This window comes from Amblyomma americanum, chromosome 3, assembly GCF_052857255.1.
Source record: "Amblyomma americanum isolate KBUSLIRL-KWMA chromosome 3, ASM5285725v1, whole genome shotgun sequence".
Classification (NCBI taxonomy): domain Eukaryota; kingdom Metazoa; phylum Arthropoda; class Arachnida; order Ixodida; family Ixodidae; genus Amblyomma; species Amblyomma americanum.
In genome coordinates, this window is record NC_135499.1 from 146,663,423 (window position 1) to 146,679,467 (window position 16,045).

General features: G+C 45.0%; 1 protein-coding gene across 3 annotated transcripts in view; it reads right to left on the reverse strand.

Annotated features, from left to right (window-relative positions):
* Nucleotides 1–9,914, reverse strand: part of LOC144125117 (uncharacterized) — a 22,211-nt gene extending 12,297 nt beyond the window's left edge. The window contains exons 1-8 of one of the 3 annotated variants that reach the window (XM_077658217.1): nt 9,614–9,894; nt 9,476–9,515; nt 7,930–8,082; nt 2,229–4,685; nt 1,918–2,042; nt 1,625–1,798; nt 1,055–1,120; nt 572–663 (exon numbers count right to left, since the gene is read on the reverse strand). In XM_077658217.1, the coding sequence (XP_077514343.1) occupies nt 572–663; nt 1,055–1,120; nt 1,625–1,798; nt 1,918–2,042; nt 2,229–4,685; nt 7,930–8,082; nt 9,476–9,515; nt 9,614–9,753 (3,247 nt within the window). In that variant the 5' untranslated portion in view covers nt 9,754–9,894. Of the gene's footprint in view, nt 1–571; nt 664–1,054; nt 1,121–1,624; nt 1,799–1,917; nt 2,043–2,228; nt 4,686–7,929; nt 8,083–9,475; nt 9,516–9,613 lie in introns of all 3 variants that reach the window. The other 2 variants (XM_077658219.1, XM_077658218.1) reach the window with 2 other exon arrangements.
* Nucleotides 9,915–16,045: the final 6,131 nt, after the last annotated feature.

Below are 16,045 nucleotides of genomic sequence, written 5' to 3' on the forward strand. Positions count from 1 at the left end.
GCAGGGCATGGAGTCACTTCAGCCAATGACGAAGGGCGGGAAATGCAAAAATGGCATGGAATCGGTTGGGGAATCATCATATTATACCACCCCTGATCTGATACCATATTTCCAGAAATTTCCTGCTTGGTGCATTTTTTTCCTTGACACTACCACTGGTCATAACCAGTAAGCATGTTGTGCGCACTTATCCAAAGATCACAAACAACATTAGTAAACCGACAAAAGGAACATAACTGGTTTTGTACAGTTAACTACAGCAGTGCACTACTTTATATACAGAGTACTGGGTTCGCTTTCTACCTGTTCATATCATTGTTTCTGCGTGCCCATGTCACATGCCCATCCTTTTGCACTCATAGTAGCAAATTTGATCATGCAAACAAGTAGGCAGCATGGCAAATGTGGCAACTGCTACAGCCAAGAAAAATAAGTGAAAATCAAACATTTGTCATGCAAATTAGGTTGCTCCAGAGAAATGGAAAGCATGCAAAGAATGCGGCCAGCAGTGCAATTAACTTGCGTTACATACTGAAAGGTGCACTATGCATTAGTATTTTTGCAATTTTACCTGGCCTTTCATTTTCACTCTCCCTTTTGGCATTGTACACATCCCACTGCTTCAGCAGTGCTCGGTGATAGCAGTCTTGAATGTAGTACAACCTGCGAAACATTGCACACAAGTGTCGGAGGGGCGCTTTTCCAAAACCACGCACACAGTCAGCTAGAAATGCATTGTGCCTCCTCTGTGGTCCTTCATATTTTTTCAACTGGACCCTTCATGAAAAACTAGAAATGCATATCCTGCAACAAGAGACACTCTGCAGGAATTTTTTTTCACTCCAAAAATTAAAGAACAGAAAAAATATGTATATTAATGAAAAGCATAGCTATGGTAGTAGTAATCAGAGGCCTTTTTCAACTGCCATTAGTTATTTTCATCAAATAATAAAAGCAGCAGTATTCCTATTTTAATTGAAGAGCTTAACATGTCCTATATGCATTAACCATAGCTACACAGTGCCTCATAGCAGCTCTGCATAGATGCCAGTACCTTTTAACCTCAATGAAATTTGGGCAGCTGGCATGCCTTTTCTGTTGGCAAAGTGCACTCAGTTCCCTGTAGAAGAAAGAAAAAGAACAGTGACTGTTTCATCACATGCGGAAGAGAAAGCATTTCCGAACATCAGACATGACTCCACTTCACTAATATGCTTTTGTTACAGTGATCACAACTTTCCTGGTATCATGGCAAGGTATGGAATATTCCCAAGTAGGGACACTTGTGAGCCTTAACCAAGACCTGTGCAGCAGTAAAATTACAATTCAATCACAGGCACATAAATGAACTAATTTATATGTCAAGAAATTTGTGCACAAACATCACATGTATGAAAATAAAGTGCTCACAACATCATCTATTAGGTTTAGCAGGTGTCCTTTAATGCTTTGACTTACTTGCTTAAACCCATTTTGAGCTGCGCATCTTACCTACATATACTTTAATGTGTGCGTTGCTACATGCACTGTCAACAAGATGCAGTAGCCATGTTGACCGACCATCATCCATTAAACTAAGGTAATCACCTTGCAGAAAGCCACACCATGGTTCAAGTGTACGTACTGGCAAATGATGGCTTCTGGTAGAATCTCCGCAGCTGTCTTTTGCTCCTCGCCATTCACTGGGAAGGAGCCCTCAATGGGCACAATCTTGATTGCAGATGCCTTCGATTTCAGTTTGATTCTAAACACTTCTCCAAACGTGCCCTCTCCTATTTTCTTGCACAATCTGAGAACTCTGAAAGAAAAAGTATTTGGCTTAACTTTTTTTGGTCAGTCAAGTTCCAGTGCCTTGCAGGTTATGCGCCGCAAGGCAAAACCTGCAACACTTCGTGGAAACAAAGCAGCTCAACTCACTCACGACCAAGAGCTTGCTCAAAAGTCAGTGTTTCGTTCTGATTGCACATTTCTAGCAAGGCTTGGCTGGCATCTAGTAACACTGGTGAAGGAACCACACTCTTTCGAGCCATGGTAAGTCTCGCCTGGAACAGAGATGATATGAAAGTTCACCAATTTTGAACTACATTAAACAACATCAGTAAAGAACAAAAGGCTTTGCAAACCTTATTGTTACACTTTGTAGCATTTCCTTACAATTACTGTTACTAGCAGCTTCAACAACTGCCTTTTATTCTTTCAGTGCATGAGTTACACTCTAAATCACTGACCTGTCGTCTCACGCAGTCAGTCCAGTTGCCATTTTTGCATGGCTCTTCATCTTGACCTAAATCATGTTGAGGAGAAGTGATAGATTGTTTCGGGTTGCAGTTTGACCGCTGGCTATCTTTATGTTGCGATTTATTCTTGTTGATAACAGATGGAGGAGGAAGCATAAGTTGGTGGTGGTCGCACTTCTCAAGAACAACCTTAAGCTCCTTGAGCAGTCCAAACTCTTCAGCGGCTCGGTCAGATATGCTATCAGATGTGCGATCACATGCCAAATGTGCTGCCACACCTGATTCTAGCAGGTTTTCAAAGTAGCTGTGGTGCTTGAAAGAGGTGCCTGCACCATATGTGATAAAGTGCAATGTCTGTTCTACAGTGCTCACAATCTCTTGAGTCTGAGCGGCAGCTGACAATGACCCCAAATCATAGTTGTCCATACTGCTATACTGTGTCTCTTGTTTTCTGCTCATGTTTAAGCTAGCAGCTGTGGCCCCGAGCTCAACTTGGGACTGCGAAAACTTCGCTTCAGTGCAGCATGCAGTTGAGGAAATCATTCGGCTTAGCTCCGCAGCCGAATGCTCAGGAATAGAAGTGTTGGTTGAAGTAATCTTTGGCCTTTTGCCTCCCGAGTGTTCTGCAAAATGAAGCTCGAACTGCTTGTTGTAACTTTGGGGAATGGCCTTGACACACATGTCTGTGACAGTGCTACAGTTAAAAGACAGCTTGGCAAAAGTGGTTGAGGAGTTGTACTGCATGTCACATCCTTCTACTTTGGTACAGGTAACGTGCTGCACTTCACCTTTTAGAGGATTACTACAAAGTCTCATGCTATCTTGCAAGTTGATTTTTGTGCCTTGAACTCTCAGATCTGTGAGAACAACGCGTGCTTCTTTAAGGTGGAACTTTTTCTTGAGTTCACGGTCTTTTAAAAGCATGGGTGTATGTTTAACATCCCTCTGAGCAAACGGTGAAGGTTCATGTTGTGGACATTCCAGCATATTTGCCACTTTCATAATGTCAACGAGCTTAACACGCAGTTCCTTCTGGAAGCTGGGTTGCTGCGCAGTACCTTCAGATGCCAGACACGGTGACTGTTTCAAGCATTGCTTCCTCTTCGCCCGTTGATTATTGTTCGTCTCAGTTATGCATAGCTCTGCCTTGCCTTGCAAGTCTGACATGTCACCCTTCTGGGAAAACGCATTCAAAGGTGTATTTTGTGCATGTGGCACTTCTACCAAAATGTCTGTCAGCATGACACGCAGATCTTTCATTTTATCTTTTGCTTGTAGAGGTGCAGATGACTCCGCAGTACTTCCACAGTGTGTTGGAGGTACAGCTGTGCATGCCACTTCAGTGCTGAGGCAACTACTCAAAGGGCTCCTTTCACACCCCTGATTTCTGGTTGCAAGAACTGGAGTCTCAGCATTTTTCTGAGACAAGTTATTGCAGTTATCACGGGGAATAACTTGAAATCGCAAAGCACCAGACAGTTTTCGCCTGAGACCGTTCTTTGTTCTATCTGCTGCGCCTTTTTGAGCTTTTCTTTGTGATGTGAATGAGTCTGGTGCAAGTACAGAGCCACTGATATCAAATGGTGCTGCGTTGTGTGGAGTTCGTACTGCACAACCAAGAAACCATTCTTTCCTTGCTTTTGTTACTTTCACGCTGCGAGACACTGGTGTGCTGGCCAGCAACGGTGCCCAATTTTTCAATGCACTGGTATCCCGTGCAGAGTTTGAGATTTCTTGCGTTTTAAAACACAGCCTTGGTATTTTTTTATTCTCTTCACCTTCGTGCCTGCTTTCCTTTCTATTTCTCTTTCGTGTGGTGACCCAGTTCGTTTGATTCCCTGAGATGAGGAACGAGGAAGCCAGGCTATCAGCGGTGCAGTGCTGTTCACGGCTGCGTCCATTGTTCTCCCTGAGCACAATTGGGCTGATAGTCCCACACCCCAAGTGTGATGCCACTCTAGATACTTCTTCGCTGTTTCCAGATGGGAAATTATGGGTGCTCATCAGCGTGCTACTCATGCCACTCAGGCTTGACAAGTTGAGGAAATCTGTGTCACCCATGCTACTCCATTCCAGATTATCTCTTAGCGTCCTGCCCCTTGGCTGTGCTGAACCCTCAATAATGCTCATCTTCCTGCTACCACCACACTGCACTAGCAGTGGGGGACATGTGGCAGGTGGCGTCTTGTCTGATGTGTATGAGTCAGTCTTCTGGGGATGGCGTCTTAATATCTCGCATGATGATATGCCAGAAGATCTGTTTCCCAGCTCAGAGGAGTTGCACTGTTGAACACTGAGTTTCTTCTGGGAAGTTGGTGGTGGCTGCCTTGTCTGTTGCCTCTTGCTCTTCAATGACAACTTTGTTGGTGGTCTTTTAACACCCTGCCGCCTTTTCCCGGCATTCTTGTCTGCCTGGCTGAGTGCAATGCCGCTCTGTTGGGTTGTCTGCTGCAGAAGTATAGGATAAGACAAAAATACTTGTTAGGAGGTGTTTTTGCTTGCTTCAGGTGGAAGCTACGTGCGTGCACACACACGCACAAGAAGAACTTGCTACGTAGATGCATGGTGCTAACACGCATTCAAAGCAAACAACAGGGTCTGCCCATGCAGCCAAGATAATGGTTTATAGTCAAGGAGGATTAACTGCCACACTTTTTGTCTTACTCCAGAGCAGGAAAGTGAGAGCAGTGGTTATTTCTCAAGCCAGCTCTACATGTACTCCCTCTAATGTGCCCACCTGTATCATGACCACAGATAGCATGCCTCTCATTCAGTCAGGCCAATAAAAGATAACTGGGTTCTTTTTACGGAAAAGCATCAGCAAATAAGTAATAAGAAAAACAGTATATAAAAATGCAAACTGTGTGTGTATGTCAGCTACATGAGATGAAAACAAATAGTATATAAAATTGTATTGTTCTGCTCTTGATGATGATAAACATAAATATCTTTGAGAAGACCTCATTTAACTCATTTAATCCGTTTTCACCAGAGAAGATAATTTTCTTATACACCATATTTTGACTAACCATACGTGGAACCGATTGACACTACACATGATGGCATAGTTGGCTTTATCTGTAACCTTAAGGCATCCCCTTCATAGGGTGTCTATGAAATTATTTCCTAAATAATAGCACTTCCATCTCTAGTATTAGAATAGAATAGAATAGGTGTTTTACTTCATGACTAGGAAGTCATTATCAACAGGTATGCTCCCCACTCAGTGTACAAAAGTGGCAAAAATCATTCATGTGAAAATTATTTCCCCATTTCACTTGAATGTGCTGCAAGATGCACCATTATTAATAACTATTGCTCTCCTTTCTCCGATGTTACATCAGGTATGATGCAAGGCAGCATCCTTGGCCCATTACTCTTCTTAATTTACACTAATAACTTGCTGAATAACATTGCATACAAGTATTTTCTGACGATAGCATTATTTACCAGTCAATAAAGGGTACTCAACCCCCTTTCACTCCAAAGTGACGTTGACCTCATTAATAACTGGTATAAAGCATGGCTTATATGATCCTGAACATTTCCAAATGTAAGATCATTTCTCTTAACTAAAAACCTGCTAATTTGTTACTTTCCCTACACCACATTAATAACGACATAGCAGTGACTTGGACTAGATCCCACTCACCTCACAACAAATCATTCTTGGTTTGATCGCATTACCACAACCACTTCTGCTAATGCTTCCAAGTCACTGGGTTTCAGCATTGCATCTTATGAAGTACTACTGCTAACGTGCGTAAACGAGCTTGTTTAACATCTTTTAGACCTCAACATTTCTTCCCTCTGGCCTCATCATCAGATAGAATGTTTTAAGATGTTGTAATAATATACTCAGAGTGGTACAGCTTTATATTTACATAAGTGTTTTGTCATATCTTAAGTTCATTGAAAACAGTTAAGTATTTTCACATTTTTGTTTTTATAATTATGTATTTATTTTTACTGTCACGCTGCAACACACATGTGCTGAGTCTAATTGTTTCGGTTAGGCATGTGAGCAATGTGCACTGTGACCACCGCAGCAGTGGCCAAGTGGTTGAGCATCCGCCTCGCATGCGGGAGGTGCGGAGTTCGATCCCCAGTGCCGCCGGGTACCCACCGGTGATACAAAGGATACAAGCTTTCCCCTGGTCTGGTGCTTGGCCTACTTAGGGTGAAATGCTTGGGAATGGGTCTTTGCCCCCACCTTGAGATGTCAAAAATACCTTGTGCCTTGGTGCTCTTTGGCCATAGATGCCCTTGCGCCATAAAAATCCATATTCATCGTAATTGTGCACTGCGTGCCGAACTTTGCTACCTGGGGCAGGAACCTCTGTCAGGCCACGAGCCTTTAGTTCCTGCTCCATTTTCGTTGTAGAGTGAAATTAAATAAATAAATAAATACTTAACTATTCAGAAGCAATACAAAATGGGGCTTTGTCATTTTATTTCGCTAAATTATAATTATACATCTACGTCACTCGGTCACCCTTAGCACATCCTAGAAGGCCCATCTTCCTTTGCGTACATTACACAATAACTTTAGCTATTCCGGCATTTATGGCTGTACACATGCTTTGACTTAAGATTCTTAACTACCCCGTGCTGTGCAACAGTGGTACGATCTGCTACACAGAATCGCCTCAAAGTGCTTCCATGACACGTTCCGCAAACATCTAGTCAAGCACTTTTTTGATAACAGCTAGCACGTCATTTTGTTATCCGTAATTCAAGAAGCTTTCTTTCAGCCAATTTGCACTTATTTGCTTTCTTGCTTTTTGTCTACGTGCAACTGTTCTGTTTTGCATATTAATGATGCTTTGTGCATTTAATCTACAGTGTTCCATGATCCATAGCTGTTAATTTAACTTTGTACGGCTTTCACGTGAATGGTGATATTTTATAATTTATTATTTGAACTTTCTATTTTTGTTGTACATACCATTATGCAGTTGATTCCTAACCTATTTTACAGACTTTTGTATTCCATCCCTCTTACACAATGCCTCCCTGGAGGCTGTAAGGTATAAATGTAAATAAATAAATAAAGAGTGCACCATTACACGAAATGGGGGTCCTGACAGCTGATGACACAAACCTTTGACACATCAAGAGACAATCACACGCCAAGAGCAGGCGAACCCTCCCTGTAAGCATGCTTTGTTGGACACTGACCATGTTTTTAACCAAGGAAACATTTGTCAACACGCTACACAGTGACGCCTTACCAAGAAGCATTGCTCTTTATTCAGGTGCATGTGTGTAGAGTAATTAATACTTAAGGATGCCCCACTCTATGCTCGCTGTTCATATTTTGTCAAATCCATAGGCAGTAAACCCCACAGAGCATGTATGATTGCACTGCTTTAAAACAAGGATTTCGCTGGAAAATTTTTCAAAGCACTCATCACGCTATCAAGCAAGCTTTGCCAAGAAATACTAGTCAAGACAGGTTTTTTTGTGCCTTTATCATAGTCTACAGTGCAACTGCATATTGCTATGTGCAACAAAAACATTTTTGTTTTTATTGCCTGGCAGCTAGCTCCTCAGGATAGTCTAAACCATTAGTGCAAATTTGTGAATTTCTGTAGGAGTATTAATAGCTCAGTGCATAGAGCTATTGTAGATTTATGCACATGCAATTTGGTGAACAAGATCAGTGGAAAAAATATTAAACACAGCACACCTTCCTTCTGCGAGGGTTGTGATTTCCCTTCCGGCGCTTGCAATGAACTTGATTGGCAAGGTGCCCAGGAGCAGAGCCAGACTTCTCCCCATGATCACTTCCTGACTGTTCAGTACTGCTATCGAACACGTTGCTTTCATGTCTGTACTTCGTCTGCAAGGTGTAAGAGCAGTGACTGCATAAGCGACCACAAAGACAAAAAGTGCACTGCAGAGAAAGAGAGTGACATCTCTGAACTAGGAACATGCAGTCATTAAATACAAAAATAGTAAAAACTGGCACCACATAAATCTGCCTGTTCTGTGCTAGTGTTGCCCAGCTGTGAATTCCACAAAAGCACGTTAAATACTGAATAATCAACTGTACCAGTTCAGAGATGGCTATAGGTTAGATCCTTTCAGACGTCAGGTAGCTACCATGGCTGCAATCAGTAAGCCGCGTAGCTCTGGAGGCTCAGGAAGCTCTGCCCCCAGGCGGTGGGGCCAGCAGAGGAGTGCCGACCTTTCAGCATGCAAAAAGTGACAAGTGACGAGAGGAGAGGGAAAGCTGCGAAGGCACTGAAATACAAAATTTTGACTATGGTTAACTCACCTTCTACAAAGTGCATTGAAAAAATTCTTGTTGGAGGATATCCGTGAAGCGGTGCCCTTTAACATCCCAAGCATACTGCAACTTTATTTAGAGCACCTTTCAGAGCCCTTTTAAGGGTATGTCGTGATAGCGATAATGTGGAACTGAACATTCTCTACTTTATATTCATAGATCTCTGGGAGACTCCATACCACTCCTGCCACAGTGGCGCAGTGTCACCGGTGGGGCTCGAGAGAAGAGCAACACCTCGTGACCAACTGACCAACGTGACCATTGAGTGACCATTGAGCTGTCACCTGCTATGGTGACCAGTTTACTCACAACCCGGTTTGCAGGTTGTGATGATGCCCCAAGGTTACGTGACCTAGGTGGCCCGCCTGCCACTTGGAGGGGGCCACCTAGGGCAGGTTGCTCAATAACCGAGTGGGCACAGAGAGACCTCGCAGACACCAGCTAAGAGGCTAGTGGAAGCTCTAGTGCTAACACATTAAAATATGGTGGATATATGGCCTTTGAGGTGCCTTAATGGGGGAGGGGGGGGTTAACTCAGGTAGCTAGAGTAAACTCTAGCCACCTGAGCTTCTTGTTGTGTGCTGCAACACTGCACAGCACACAGGCATTCTTGCATTTCGTCTCAATCGAAAAGCAATCACAGGGGCCAGGATTCGAACAGCCGAACACCCCGGCCACTGAGTCGCAGTGGCGAGTCCTATCACAGAAGCCTTCATTACACATTAAGACATCCGCGGTCTGAAGACGGGCGCTATCAGGTCATCTGCCAACTCCTGGGACCAAGTGACCTTCTTATTTTTTATTTCGACAATAGTCCGAAAACCCGTTGCACGCACAATGTCGTTTGCACCATGGCAATCAACAATCTAAAACGGCACAACAATCACTATTTTGTCTATAAAGCTACAAAATCGCATGCATTCGGCCACACTGACGTGCTTACCAGAGCGTTCGATGGACGTAGTCGATTCGACGCCGGATTGCTGATTAGGATAAAGATGTCACACAAATTAGGCACCGAATGAAATAATGTAGTGTCATTTTTTTTCTATATCCGCGCTTCACGGATTTAAATCCTTACCATAGGCTGTCAAACAGGACCTCTGAGCGATTTTGTTGCGGAGACCGAAGCAAGATCACCTCGGGGCTCCAGACGCGTTTGCCATTGGAAACTTCAAGAAAGCTCTTTTTGAATTTCCTGCCGTAAGTCTTCAGCAGCATCGTTACTAACGCGTTTAATGTGCAGCTGAACACTTCATCACTTCTAAACTACTACAGCTACCACACATCACCGGCACAGGTACAAATGACAACGTCTGAAACAAAAATTCAAGGCACCAAAATTCAAACGCTAGCGCTGGACAGTAAGATTGGATTGAGTCGGTTCGTGTTGGATCTCACTATTTCTATTGTTTTCATTACTATTATTATTTAGAACAAAAAATGTTGTGCTTAAAAAATAACCAAAAACTGTTTTGATTTAGCCACTTTCACTAACACAAAATTGTTTTCAAGACTTCACTGTCGGAAAGATCTCAGCGGTCGCAGCGGCGCTGCATTCAAACCAGATAACGCGGGAGTTTAAAAAAAAAGGCAGTTGGTTGCGTTTGTACTGGTTTTAATGTAAGCAAGGTCATTGTCAAAACTCTAGAACCGAAGATGTTTGTTTTTTGGGTCATGCAGTGTGGCTGTCACGGATCTCTCCGGAGAACACTCTGACTGAAAGAATGGACTAGGCGACGGGTTTACCCACACAAACGCACATTTAATACACCCTACGTGACACATACACTAGAACGCAAAACTAACACAAAACACAAATAATATAAATACACACGACCCGGGCACACTGCTACTAGCGTCTACTACTAGTGTTCTACTATTAGCGGTCGGCGTTCGTGCTCACGGTTGGTTCGGTGTGGCTGCGGCGTTGTATGGATCCCGTAGCCGGCGTCGAGGCGGCGTTCGGCGTGCTTGGGCTGGCGTTGCTGGCGGCGTTCGACGTGCTTGGGCTGGCGTCGCTGGCTGCGTCGTACAAGCTCCAGGTCCAAGCGCCCGTGGAGGTGATGCCGGTGTTGTTGGCGTGGGTGGCAACAGCGCTGGAGACACCCCTGGACGTAGCAGGTGGTAGCGTCCTCTGTTGACTCCCCGGAACGGCCTCAGACACGGCAGGAAGTCCATGATGCGTTGCCGTAGAACGCGAGCTCACCGGAGCAGTAGCCGGCGTCGCTCTCTTCCAGCCAAAGTGTCCCTGACCCGCCGGAGCCTCCGCTTCTCTGCTGTTCCCCCCCGGGCCTCGCTCTCACTCGCCCTTTTATAGCCTCGGTGTTAGTCCACGTATGCCTTGTCGTCGTCTTCTTCTCTTCTCCACCAATCATCTCTCTCCACGTCACCGAATGCTTCTCCACCAATCATCTCCCTCCATCTCACCGAATGCTTCTTCTTCCTCTTCTTTATTCTTCGGATAATTCGCGTCGTCTTCTTCACACCTTTTTCCTTTAAAATTTAATTTAGGCTCCTTAATATATGTGACAGTGGCTCGTTCTGGATCGCCAGTGTTCCAAATCTTCGTAAAAGGTGAGAACTGTAGTCCTCACCTTTCCGAAAGTTACGACTTTTAAAGGTGCCCTAAAGAGGAATCTGAACTCGTCTTTTTACCGCGGGAACTCTATCTACACGCTCCGGACATTCTTAGAAACTTCGAATTATTGTCCTGTGCGGCCGATTGCCCTAATTAAATCGGATTAAACGTCCCGGCTCCTGCCTTTTTTTAGAACTCAACGCGGTAGGTAGGCGGAGTCAGCCAACGCGTGGGATGCTTTTCAGCCAGTCCAGTGGCTGCTTCGCTTCCGCTTTTATGTTGTTTTTGGGTTTCCGTGATTAAACAATTCCAGTCACAGACAATATAATCTCAAATTAGGCCCACGGAAATAAAAATACATGTGGATTCTTTGATTTATGTATCATTCCGCCGACGGCAGAGACTCAAGCCGCCACGGGACTAGCTGACGCGTTGGTTGACTCCTCCTACCTTCCGCGCTGAGTTCAAAAAAAAAAAAAAGAGGCGGGAGCCGGGACGTTTAATCCGATTTAATTGGGGAAATCGACCGCACAGGACGATAATTCGAAGTTTCTAAGAATGCCCGGAACGTGTAGATATAGTTCCCGCGATATAAGACGAGATAGGATTCCTATTTAGTGCACCTTTAAGGATGCTTGGCTCCTTGCTTTTGACAAAATTGATAGGGGTTTAACGTAGTTAAACCAAGTGGACGTGCGAAAGCAGGTGTTCATTCTTCAATTGCAAGGGACACATAAGATCCGCCTTAAGGTTATGAAGTGACATCTGTAGTGGGTTAAGGCCAATACATGCAGAATTGGTCATTCTGTACTTCAACGGAAGCTTAAAGGGTTTTCTGAGAATTCGAGGTTATTGAAGAATTAGGGTCTACAGATCTCTTGTGGGTAAAGCATACAAGGTATTTTTGCACTAGCATTTAAAATGGTGACGTAATGATTGATTAAAACCACGATGATGTTGAGGCTTCTCCTCACTGCGTTAGGGAAGTGCGAGAGAACTCGTTTTGACATCATTACTGTTACCCACCGCGGTGGCTCAGTGGTTAGGGCGCTCGACTACTGATCCGGAGTTAATAATAATAATTGGTTTTTGAGGAAAGGAAATGGCGCAGTATCTGTCTCATATATCGTTGGACACCTGAACCGCGCCGCGAGGGAAGGGATCAAGGAGGGAGTGAAAGAAGAAAGAGGTGCCGTAGTGGAGGGCTCCGGAATAATTTCGACCACCTGGGGATCTTTAACGTGCACTGACATCGCACAGCACACGGGCGCCTTAGCGTTTTTCCTCCATAAAAACGCCGCCGCCGCGGTCGGGTTTGAACCCGGGAGCTCCGGATCAGTAGTCGAGAGCCCTAACCACTGAGCCACCGCGGCGGGTCTGATCCGGAGTTCCCGGGTTCGAAACCGACCACGGCGGCTGCGTTTTTATGGAGGAGAAACGCTAAGGCGCCCGTGTGCTGTGCGATGCCAGTGCACGTTAAAGATCCCCAGGTGGTCGAAATTATTCCGGAGCCCTCCACTGCGGCACCTCCTTCTTCCTTTCTTCTTTCACTCCCTCCTTTATCCCTTCCCTTACGGCGCGGTTCAGGTGTCCAACGATATATGAGACAGATACTGCGCCATTTCCTTTCCCCCCAAACCAATTATTATTATCATTACTGCCGAAACTTCACATGTCCGCTGCCTTCGTCTGCATGCCGCTGTGCGTCGTCCGATGCCGCGAAACAATGCTTTGTGAGGTTCACCTTCAATGGCGTTGGTTTTCTTAAATGAAACAACTGTTTATTCGCTGGGAACGTACTGCCATCGTATGTGACTTGATTAATGGGGCCTTTGCTCGTCGCTGTGCACTGCAGAGAAGCCTCAACGCTGACCCCGCTTTATTCGGCGATTCCATCGCCATTTCAAATGCTAGGGCAAAACGATTTCGCAGGCTTTACCTGCATGTTTCACACATTCGGCCCTTTTAAACTAATCGAATTCTGAAACCTCTTCAGTTGCCCTTTAACATTCATAGGTGGCGCTACCAGCGCAGCGGTTAAGCGATGCGCCACTGCTCTGACAGGTGGCTGTTTCTACCGTAGCCACCCATAGATAATGTGTGGCCCATGTTTTTCTTCCCGAGCAACCTCTCACGCAGCTGGCGCGACGCTGCGCTGCACTCTCCCAAGTTGCAACCCGAGCTTACCCGAGTCACTCAGGTAAGCTCGGGTTGTAACTCGGTTTGCTAATAATAATAATAATAATAATAATTGGTTTTTGTGGAAAGAAAAATGGCGCAGTATCTGTCTCACATATCGTTGGACACGTGAACCGCGCCGTAAGGAAAGGGATAAGAGAGGGAGTGAAAGAAGAAAGGAAGAAGGAGATGCCGTAGTGGAGGGCTCCGGAATAGTTTCGACCACCTGGGGATCTTTAACGTGCACTGACATCGCACAGCACACGAGCGCCTTAGCGTTTTTCCTCCATAAAAACGCAGCCGCCGCGGTCGGGTTCGAACCCGGGAACTCCGGATCAGTAGTCGAGCGTACCCGCCGCGGTGGCTCAGTGGTTAAGGCGCTCGACTACTGATCCGGAGTTCCCGGGTTCGAACCCGACCGCGGCGGCTGCGTTTTTATGGAGGCAAAACGCTAAGGCGCCCGTGTGCTGTGCGATGTCAGTGCACGTTAAATATCCCCAGGTGGTCGAAATTATTCCGGAGCCCTCCACTACGGCACCTCCTTTTTCCTTTCTTCTTTCACTCCCTCCTTTATCCCTTCCCTTACGGCGCGGTTCAGGTGTCCAACGATATATGAGACAGATACTGCGCCATTTCCTTTCCCCCCAAAACCAATTATTATTATTATTAGTCGAGCGCCCTAACCACTGAGCCACCGCGGCGGGTTTGCTAGGCAAAATGACAAGATCGTACGTACGGTGACAAGATTTTTGGTCGATGTTGGTGAGCGTATTAGAGCTTTAGCACTAAAACCTGTACATATATCATATATCTAAATGCCAATATCGCTGGTGCATATATTGTTCAAGATGTAATTAACTTCTCTCGTGGCGCCGTAAATGACGGTAATGCTGATGATAGCATATATATATATATATATATATATATATATATATATATATATATATAAATATATATATATATATATATATATATATATATATATATATATATATATATATATATATATATACTGGCTATACTCTTCGTAACGGGTAGGCCGCGGGACGTACCACATGACCAAGCCAAAGGAAAAAAAAAAGGAAAACGAAAAGCAAAGTAAAAAAAAAAGCAAATAGTTGTCCACAGTGCTGTGAATGCGATCACGTTGGGACATTTCGTTCATTGTTGAAGCTGCCAAAAGCGCAATTTCGCCAAGCACCTAAACGAGCATATATGCAGTAATGCTAGGGTACAAGTGCATCTCATATGACCTTATGATGACAGCTGTTCGGACAAAGGGCATTGCATCTTCCCTTCAGCAGAGACCCAATTAGCCGAGAACAGTTCAACCGTGTACAAAAACAGATCAGATCGGTGCCGTTGTGTTCTATGCATTTGGTATCAGACAACATGCTACGACGTGCGATCATTCCATTGTCTTACCGGTGTCAAAGTGTAGTGAAGGCAAAGGTGCTTCTTTATCTCGTGGTGCACTTCACGAAGTCAGTGTGAGCAAATACGTGTGGTAGCGTTCCTCTGAGTGGGGAAACTACGGGCGGTAAGGCGAGAGTAGGCGTCGCTTCGGCGCACCCGTACGCGGCTCGTCTTCCTAGAACACGGTGCTTCAACAATTGCATGAGGTACAAAATTCACTACCCTGAATAAAGGCCTTGCTCGAAACGACAGAAAAGCGCAAATAGAAAAAAAAAATGGCAATATTTTCTTTCTCTTTAAAAAATCCCGCGCATCGCCGCGTGCAGCGCGGCTTCAGCGCCTTTTGTCTGCTTTAGTGTTAGAGTAAAATATTAAAAAAATAATCACTTTGCTTTCGCCTCAATCAGCGGGATTTATCGTCATGTTTTTCACAGCGTGACGTCTATGTTTATTTTTCATTTTCGTTTAGCTGCCCTTAAAAGGCAATTTGTAAAACACCTAAATAGGCTTTCTACTTCAGCCATGCGTTTGCAGGAGGACGGCTTTGTTCCTTGGGTAATTTTAGTTTCCAGGGTTGCGTGATTTTAGACCAACTGAAGCCCCGCACAGAAGATTCGACTCCTGGTAGCGTCGACGGACACCCGAAACCACCAGGCCGACGCACGTACACGGATCGCGTTCCGACGAGCGAGGAGGAGAGTGAGAGGCACAGCGCGGCCAACGGCAAAACATTGCGCGTGCGAGTGTGCAAATGTACGGTTGCTCTCGAGCGAGATGCGCGGTCTCTGATCATGTACAATAGCGCTGTGGATAAGTTTTGTGCGTATAATTATTTAATCTTTTGTGTTTTTTTTCACGAGACCGTCCATTTGTCTGTTAATTTTGTGACCTATAACACGTCTATGTCCGACATTACGAGTCATTTCACGAGTCACCAAGAGGAGAAAAAAGAAAGAAGTTTACTTCCGCACCCACCACCAGTGTATACAGTTATTAAGTGCTCGCTGGTTGTTGGCCGTAGACAAGCGCATCTACTTTACAATGGAAAAGGTGAGTCCCTTTGTTCGACCTGCATGCACTTCCCGTCATCCTCAGCGGGAGACGCTTGATGCCTGCGCTTCCAACCATTGGAATTGAAGACGAGATTTGTCGTTTCTACGGTGTGCTCAGGCTATCAGTAATCTCAAGTTCAAGCTTCGCACGCGACGAAGGTCCTGATAAGCCGTTGCTACTAGCACACAGGTGCCCAGCTGATACGCGTATTCAACTTCCGCAGGGAGGAGAGCTGCTCGCCGCAAGGAAACACTCCTCCCAGTCCACAGAGAACATGTTTATTGC